At 45.4% G+C, this 9,262-nt stretch overlaps 1 protein-coding gene across 2 annotated transcripts; it reads right to left on the reverse strand.

The window, feature by feature from the left end:
- Positions 1 to 704: 704 nt before the first annotated feature.
- Positions 705 to 7,580, reverse strand: LOC146355254 (cholinesterase-like). Of its 2 annotated transcripts, XR_014787137.1 has the most exons (5): positions 7,049 to 7,580; positions 4,188 to 5,652; positions 3,352 to 3,515; positions 3,048 to 3,145; positions 705 to 1,843 (listed from the first exon to the last, which is right to left on the reverse strand). XR_014787137.1 is itself a non-coding variant. In XM_084830405.1 (4 exons), exons 1-4 carry the CDS (start codon positions 7,086 to 7,088, stop codon positions 1,776 to 1,778), a joined length of 1,737 nt encoding a protein of 578 aa, XP_084686531.1. In that variant the 5' UTR covers positions 7,089 to 7,576; the 3' UTR covers positions 705 to 1,775. The 2 variants fall into 2 exon arrangements, 1 of the variants encoding a protein (XP_084686531.1); XM_084830405.1 differs by lacking the exon at positions 3,048 to 3,145 and having other exon boundaries at positions 7,049 to 7,576.
- Between the last annotated feature and the right edge of the window lie 1,682 nt (positions 7,581 to 9,262).

The raw sequence follows: 9,262 nt of genomic DNA on the forward strand, positions 1-9,262 counted from the left end.
TCTCCCCCTTTTTTCACCAATATCACAGAGTGAACACATTGTGGTAATTTCATCCTATACAACTCCTGTGGAAGCACCTTCTTTCTTTCTGTTCTTGATTCATTTATTCTCTTGCTTTTCCCCAAACACACAGTTTTTTTTTTTCCTTTTAGTTCATCCTCATAGCTGGCAAAATTTCCTTTCCCCTCTCCCCCTCTCCTACTGTCTTATGCCTATTTACTACAGGATACACCCACACGCAGGCCAGAGTTCTTTTAACTATTTGTTTGGCAAATAATATGTTTTCAGCCCTTTTAGTAACAGTTGGTGTTGGTGGTGATGATGGAGAAGCCATGAGGGGCACCTCAGAAGAAGAGGGAAATTGTGGCAGCATTGACATGTTTGCAGTGCAGCAGAAGATACATCTTGTGTGGAAGCTGCACAGAAGATGGGAAGCCAGGCTGGCAAAGTGGTTCTGGCAGGAAGAGGGAGGCAGGAATTCTCTTCCTGGCCCAAAAATGCATAGTGATGCTGCCAAAACTCAAAATTAGTTGATTCGTAAGACAAATCTATCCTATTTGTATTTCTTGAACGCGTAGCTAGAACTAAGATCAACAAACTTTTAAGCATTTCATAATTTAAACCAAGTTAATTTATATTATTTCTCACTGGCATGGACATGGTTTGGGGTGACCTTAGCAAGTATGCAATAATACAAAATGGTTCAAGGGCTTTTTAACCATGTTCTCTTTATTTTTACATTTTTCTTTAACGCATAATTCAAAGTCTGTCCCAGTTTTCATGCTCTACATTAGTAACAGCTAACTCATCAGACAAAAACATTCCTGATTTCTTTGAAGTTATGAATAATCTGAATACAATCTGAATACAAGCGGCATACAGTATCTAACCACTGATGTATCACTCCCTCCAGCACTCAAGTTCTCAGGCAAAGATTATTTCTCAGCCTGGCAAGATTTTCAACAGGAGATGTCAAGGGTTGAACATGGGACCTGCTCTACGCAATGCAAGTATTTGACCGCTGAGAAATCTTCCAGCGAGAAAGCAGTTTCCCACTAGCACCAGAATGTATCTCTATGGATGGGTTTATGCAAAATTCAAGGTGTGAAAAGTGCTCATGGAAAGAAGCTAAAAAAACCCTCCAGTCAGTTGCAAGATTAAAAAAAGATAGAAAATGCATTGAAAAGAAGCCATGATCAGTAATGATTGCTGAATACATGGATATCATTGCTGCTGCTGCTGTTGCTATGGAGAGCATTAAAATCCTATCAATGTGAGGCAGGAAATGGGGTGCAGTTCTAAAATTTTGGTCCAGCTGACCTCTACTAGAACAAGTGTGTATTATACATGAGTCCCTTCCATTTTTTCTTGGTCCTGCTCTCCACTGTGCAGAAGATAGCCACACTGTTTGCACATGGCCACACAACCCACAATGTCTGAGCCTATCTAAAGTGTTTCCAAGCATGATTTGTTTACCATACCATATCCGTTTGAAAATGGAAGGCAGTATGGTGTATTAGTTAGAGTGTTGGACTGGAACTTGGGAGGTCTAGGTTCTAGTTCCCACTCGGCCATGAAGCTCACTGAGTAACTCTGGGCCAATCACTGACTCTCAGCCTAACCTACCTCACAGGGTGGTTGTGAGGTAAAATGGAGAAAAGGATCATGTAAGATGCTGTGGGTTCATTGCAAGAGGAAAAAAGGCGGGATATAAGTACAAGAAAAATAATAATTTGCACTTGACATTTCTTGCAAGATCTTTTGCATTCCATTTTTTAAGTTCTTGTCTCATTCTTCAGATCTTTCTCCAAAATGGGTGGAGTGGAGTCTTCTTGAGATTTCTCTGCAAAAGAAAAAAAAGGAGGGGAAAGAATGATCAAGAGTGGGCCGAACAACCCTTCACACAGCACATAACATTAGTTTCCTAATGCTTATTTTCTGTTGAAATGCACCTGCAGTCCACAGAGGACTGTATTAATGTGACAAAAAAACTTTTTGCAACGACATGTGTCACACAGGTGCAGAATGAGGCAGAAGCAGCTGTGGTTGCCTGTTAAGTTACAGTTGGTCCAGGCTGAAATTGGTTGCCCTTTAATCTGTGAAACAGCCCTCGTGTATCCAAGGCTAACCTTTACATTCACCATGAATTGGTTATAGCCCTAGCACTTAAAGCACGGGCCCAGAACCTCAGGCTCTGGGGCCAAATATGCCTCTTCAGAGGTAGAGATGGCCCAGGCACCCGACTCCATCTGGGAATCTGGCAGAACCCCACCTGCCCACACCCACCAAGCCCCACCTGCCCAGCCCCTGCCCCCGCTTTCCTCCTGCCCATGCTAGGCGAGCTGCCCACGCTCATCCTGGCAGCCTCATCACGCTCCGCAGTTGCCATTTTTTGAAAAATAAAATGGCGATCATAAAAATGTGCATAATTGTAAATGCACGAAAATGCGCATTTTTGTGAATGTGCGTATTCACAGGTGTGCAAATATGAGCATTCACAAAAATGCACAATTCCGTGCATATGCAATTATGCACATTTTTGTGGTCTCCACTTTATTTTTAAAAAAATGGCAACTGCGGAACTCAACAAGGCTGCTGAGTTGAGTGTGGGCTGCTCGCTGAGTACAGGAGGGGATCGAGCACAGTCCAGGGACTGGCAAGTGGGGGCAAGGGCTGAGTGGGCACCCAGAGAACCTGGACAGGAGGGGGTTCGCAGATTCCCCAGAAGGCCACATCCCCTCCCCCTGCCTCCACCCAGTTTCCTTCAACCAGCAATTGTTCAATGGATTCCCGGCATTTGAGCAGTTTTTTCCCCATTCTCTAAGGTGAAATATCTCTGGTGAGAAAAAAAGAAGAAGCTAAAATATGATGGTATCTTTGGCCCACCCCTTTTGCCTTCGGTCCCACCCAACAACTAGAATGCAGCTCCTGGGAGCTTCTCCAAAATGGAATTCTGCCCTTGGGCTGAAATACGTTGTCTATTCCTCTTTTAAAGCAATGGGCACACCATAAAATCCTGAGCACACAAACCATAAAAAATCCAGAACCTCATAGGTCAGTCTTTCCCCATCTGGTGCCCTCCAGGCATTCTGGACTGTCTTCAACACCTGTCAGCCCCAGTCAGAATGGACAATAGTCAGGAATCCTAGGAGGTAGAGTCCCAGTTAGAGTGGGGGAAAGTTGCTCTAGATTCAGGGAGCAGATACTTCACGTTGATGTAATCTTTCTCATTTCTATTTCTCATCTGACAACTGTGTGAGTCTATGCGATCTTGGAGGTATAGCTTCCAATCAAAATCCCATTAAGTTCAATATCTACTCATACTCTATTACTCGAAGCACTTGAACTCACTTGTGCGTGTTGCATTTAGTAGATGTGTTGCCAAGAAATTGCACTGCGGATTGGGTGACAGCTCTTTGAGCTGGGGTGCTTCTGCACTGATGTGGAAGAATTTCTGCTCAGCAGAATGGTAGAGCGGCCATTGTTCCTCTTTCGGTTTGGAACCAGTGGGATTCCTGGGGATGAAATGAAGAAATTGTGGTCATATTACAGCCAGAGGCTCTACTATTCGGGGAGGCACACTGCACATGACGTAGAATTATTGACACCACACTCAGCATCAAATCCAACCAGACTATTTTCAAAGCTGAAGTGCTTCTCTTTTTTGTATGACTGTTCAATTTACCAGTGGGAACATTTAGATCTACATATATTGAAATACATTTGCATATGATTGAGTGGAAGAGAGGGCAATATATCTCTGAACTGCAACCATTTCATGGACAGCGGATTGTCCTTGGACAAAATGGCTGTCACAGAATGCTGATTCTAAAGCTTTGAAATACCAGAAACCCAACAAGATAGAACCATCCCAGCCAAACAATGCAAACAACTCTGGTCAAATTGCTCAATGTCACAGTGCTGTTCACTGTTTTGCCTGTGCAAATTTTTGCCACACTCTAGTGTTCGCTGTTACTGGAGCAAGATTTGAAACTCATTAGGTGTGAGTCTATAGTCTCAACTCCACTTGGAGCTGCCTGGGATCCTGCCTTTAAATTCGAATCTTACCTTGACCCTGAACTCCCATCAGAACTACCTGCTTGGGATTCAACTACCATCGGCCTGTGTGACTGCCACCTGGAACAGAACAGTCATAGGGCATAGGAAAAGAAGAATTAATGCCTTACCCACTTCTGGCAAACTCTGCCCAGTATCCCATCACTCTGCGGCTCAGTGCAACATCAACCTCAGATTGGTTTGTTCCCAGCACAGTGTCCAGGGTTCCAAACAAGTACGGCACCTCAGCTCCATGGAATGTCCCTAACCACTTAGGCCACTCAGAGCCAGATGTGTGGTGCTTGAAGGAATAAACATACACAGGACTCCCAGCTTCTGCCATCTTGGAAGCAAATTCAGTCATTGGACACACAAACCAGCCATCTCTAAAAAATTGAGCCAAGATCCAACGGTACCATTCCCGCTCATGGCCACAGGTGCTGTACCTCAGTACTATAGCCCTGACAATATCTTCATCAATTGTTGCTGAACTGAACCCTTGAACAAGCTGTTCCCAGGTTAGTATCCCACCATTTGACTTGGTACTAGGAAATGCAATTAACACAAAGATGGACCCTTCATCAAGGGTGACACCAGTGAGAACTGGTTTAGCTTGAACTGCTCCAGTATGCAGAAGCTTCCGGGGTTCATCAGGGAGGAACTCCCCATCTGTAGTCACTGAGGAGAGACCATCCAGAATGGACAATTCCTTGTGCCCAATATGGTTCCCTTGTAGGCAGCTCACCAAGGCATTCTGGTTTTGCTGAGCACATCCCAACTTGCTGCCTATATTTATGGCATTCGCCTTGGCATGTTCAGGATTCCTCCAAGCCCAAGGGGCAGTGGGAGCTCCACTCTGAAGCACAGCACGGGCAAAGAGGGGTTGACTTGCTGGTGACAGCAGATGATGACCCACTGAGGCTCCTCCAGCACTATGGCCGAAGAGGGTCAACAGAGCTGGATCACCGCCAAAGACAGCTGCATTCTCCCTCACCCATTTCAGAGCCAGCCATTGATCCCACAAGCCAACGTTTCCTGGAGCATCTGGTGGAAAGTACAGAAAACCCAGAACTCCCATGCGGTAATTCATGGAGGCCACGATGACATTCTCTGTAGCAGCTAACCACGCTCCATTGTACAGATCCAGTGAGGCTGTGCCAGTGGTAAACCCCCCACCATAGATCCAAACCAGGACAGGAACTGGCCTCAAGGGCCATGGATGCGGCACCCAGATGTTGAGAAAGAGGCAGTCCTCTGAAAGTGGAGTATTGGCAGCCAATATGGCTGCATCAGGGTATCTAGAATCTTCCTGGGGACAAGAGTTGCCATAAGTGGTGGCCTCCAAGACATGGCTCCATGGCTGATGCGGAAGGGGCTTCTGAAAACGCAACTTCCCCACAGGGGGCTCAGCATAGGGGATGCCCAGGTAGGCAGTCACAGAGCCAGGCCCAGCTGGGAGATGCTTGCCTTTAACTGGACCACTGCTGGTGACCACCACGGTGTCATCTTCAGAGGCAGAACTTGAAGCCAAGAGGAGGAGCAGGAGGAGGTGGGGACACAGGAGTGAAGGGAGGGGACGAGGCATATCGGCTGTGGCTGAAAGAAAGAAGAGTTGTTAAAGACGTTACAGTGCATTTTATATAGTGATGTTTGCTCAAAATGAATAGCCGAAAAATAAAACTTGAGAAGGGGAGGTATGTCAGTCTGTTACAGGAAAAACAGTTTTAATTTTTGTGGCACTAGTTCAAAGACCAATGGTAGAACCTGCCCATGTCTGAACACATCCACCACTCTACACTGTCCATTAAGACTTTTGTCTGCATCTTGCTAATGCCAAGAGAATGATTTGCATATGGTATCTCTGCTTATGGAATGTATTTTGTTATCTCTTAATCACTCCTCATCCAAAAGGCCCTCTGTTTCCATCACCCTCCACAGGTGTGTATAACACACACACAAATTTCCTTTAGCACAGAGGTTGAAAACCTGTGGTCCATTGTTTTCTTTTTAGTCCACACAAAATTCTTGGGGTAGGAAGCATGTGCATGTGGGAATCGTATCTATAATTTTGCCAGGTGGTCTGTGGTTTGCCTTTTAAAAACAAAATTTTCTTTCTCACAGTTTCCCCCCCCCTACAAGTAATACCTACTTGAAGCACCCAGAAAACACTACAATGTCAACGCATGTTGAAAATGTGGCTGTTCCTGAGAAAGAAGTATGAGGGGAAAAATGGCTACCTGACAAGACAACTATCCTGATGCAACAGAGGTTCTGTCAGTAGGTCATCCAGTCAGAACAGTGTTCAACCTTTTCTAGATGGATTTGCACTCCCTGTAAAGGATCAAATTCAAAATCTGGCAGTACTGCTGGATCTTGCTGTTGGCACTGGAGACCCAGGTAGCCTCTGTGACAATAAGTATTTTCATCAGCTTTGTCTGCTCTGATGCACCAGTTGAGCTCTCTTGTAGCCAGAGATAGCCTGGGCGCAATAATCTCTCCTCTGGTAATATGTAGGATTGTTGCCTCTAATGTGTTGTACATGGGGATCCACGTCCCTGCACACTGTGATCCTGTTCCTCACCACAAAGCTGTTATTTTTAAAGTTTTAAAAAACACACATGAAAAGGAGTCACACATTTAATATCAGGCCTAGTTTGGCCCTTCATTGCTTTCCCTGAAAAGGAACATAGGAGGCTGTGTTAGACCATTGGTCCATCTAGCCCAGTACTGTTGACACTGACTGGCAGCAGCTCTCCAGTGTTTCAGGCAGGGGTTTTCCCAGCCCTACCTGGAGAACCCAGGGACTGAACCTGGACCTTCTGCATGCAAACCGGGTGCTCTACTATTGAGCTACGGCACTGCCACAAGAGACTACTCTGGAGAATTGGACTCCCCCCCCCCACACACACATACACACCATTTTAATTCCAGCCTGCCAAAATATAACTCTGTTCTGCTCAACAGTTCAAAGAGGACAGCTCTGTTTACCAACCTTGGATTCCTTCAGCAAACCTACAATGCTGATCACTCATCACCCGGGACCCTGGTTTTCAATATTTCCTTGTTCCATCTTTATTGCAGGATCCCACCCAAATACAGTGGGCTCCGCAGCCCACTTCCGTCACTCCCATAGGCCAGGAAGGGTCATCAGCATCAAAGTGGCATCCTGTCTGCATATAAGCTCAACAAGTTCCTTTTGCAAGGGTATAAACCCGCTGCTCTTCGCCACTCCTTAAAAAAAAAACGTAAATCCAGTAGATATGGTTTCTCATGTGCATTGGGGATTAAGCTCTGTTTCTCCAAGAAATTTAAAAGAAAAGTAATTAAAAATGGTGCTAGGAATCGTGGTTCCTAACTTTTGTTCTTGTGCCACCTTTTCAGCCCTTCCCCAAGCAACTCTCTTTTTAATGGTTACAGACTCACATCCCTTCTTCCCAGGGAAGGCTGGTGTCTCAGCTGACATTTGCAGCTCAGTCAGAAGGAGGAAGGTGTTCTAGAGGTTCTGTGCTGCTTGCAAGTCTTACAAATAAGAACAGCTTATTGACAGGCTACTGTGTGTGTGCATGTATGGAGGGCAATGACCATTTGTCCTTCCACTCAGTGGGAGGTGGGGGCATCTTGGCAGGGTAGGAAGATACGCGAGGGGTCAGAGACCTTGCTTTGCTTGGCACAGAGCAGGAAGCTATGCTAGCACAAAAGGGCCATCATAACTGTGTGAATGTAGCACTGATCCCTCAAGATCTGTTAGAGAAGGGAAAACATGAGGGAAGGTCAGTATTGGTAGAATGGATCAGGAATATATTATGGAAACCCATAACAAAACCATACTGGAGAAAGCAAGGATGTGTCCACACTGGGCATTTACTGTGAAACTGCCACTCTCTGTTCACTCACTTTTTATGGGGCATCTTTCTCTATGGGGACCTCTCCATAGAGGGTCACCTGGCACCTGCTTTGTTGCCATTCTGGCACCAGGCAAAGGCCATTTAATTTCCCCAGGCCTTTGATCTGTGCACTGATCTTTCTTGCCTATTGTTACCAAATGTCCTCTCCAGACACACTTACGATTGTATACGTATTCGTGGATACACTCGTTAAGGTTCCTTTTAACTATGGCAGCAGTGCATTATGGCAGAGCTTACCCAATGATGCACACACAAACGGGTCTCTTTGAAACAGAGAATTTCATGAAGTACACAAGAATCAAAATGTACACAGTGATTACTCTGGGGAAGTAATTGGTTGGTATGGGGCACTTATACACATTTATATCAGTTCGTATATTATGAACAAACCTAGACAAATTAAGCAAGTTGTACAAAAATTAAAAATTAAGAAAAGAGATATCCATGCACCAGGTTTGAATTAACTTAAGTCAGCCCTTTGTGGTCAGACAAAGGGCTGAGGTGCCAGGAGGGCAAAGTTGTGGGCATGCGTGTGAATTTCGCAATGACTGTAAGGGAATTGCGGAGGTCAGAGCTAAGAAAATTGGGGCCATAACACTCCTAGGGGAAATAAAGAGAGAAGGAAACATTTGGGGGCACCCCCCCCCACACACACAAACACACAAATCATCTCTCCCACCCCCCTTTTCAGATAACAATTGTTTCATGGAAGTTCAGTTCAGCTGTAATCAGAAGTTGTTTTAACCCGATCTGTACTGTTATGGTTGGGAACACGATTTTGTGGGTTTTTTTCCATAGGGGCAAAAAAGTCAGTTTTTAGGGCATACCTAAGCTCCCTCTTGTCCAATCTGTCCCAAATTTTGTATGGAGACTGCTATGTAATCTCCAGTAATTACCTAAGTTTGGTGCATAACAGAGCTTATTTGGGGATGTTATCAAGAAAAAGGATTCACCCCTCATGTAGGGCCTCATGGACAGAAGTTAGCATTGCCCTTTGAAATATAGGTCCATGGGGAATTCTTTTAGTGCATAGGTGTCAGGATTGATTCCGAGCCCAGCGAGATAGTTAGCAGCTCAGATTCAGAAGAGGAACAGCCAGAACCAGGGGATGCATTTTCCCAAGCCAGTTCAGATATGGGTAGGCGTGCTTCTCAGGTTACTAACTCCCAGATGCTCTGGCCAGAAGCCCTCCCTTGCCCCCCTCTGTGAGAAGTCAGGAGGAGGACGACAAGGAGGAGGAGAATGGGAGCTGTGACCTAAGAGATGCTGCTGTGGCACAGAGCTAAGAGGGAAACATCAGG

Source organism: Heloderma suspectum, chromosome 2 (assembly GCF_057233095.1).
Source record: "Heloderma suspectum isolate Gila_16-S chromosome 2, 16-S_ref, whole genome shotgun sequence".
Lineage (NCBI taxonomy): Eukaryota > Metazoa > Chordata > Lepidosauria > Squamata > Helodermatidae > Heloderma > Heloderma suspectum.

Bases quoted from the DNA above. Each gene is read 5' to 3' on its own strand.
- LOC146355254 (XM_084830405.1), bottom strand. From the start codon at position 7,088: ATGAGTGATCAGCATTGTAGGTTTGCTGAAGGAATCCAAG. The intron at 3,516-4,187 runs GTAAGGCATTAA...TTTCATCCCCAG, and splicing joins GCAGAGTTTGCCAGAAGTGG to GAATCCCACTGGTTCCAAAC. The intron at 1,844-3,351 runs GTGAGTTCAAGT...TTTCTTTTGCAG, and splicing joins ACTAAATGCAACACGCACAA to AGAAATCTCAAGAAGACTCC.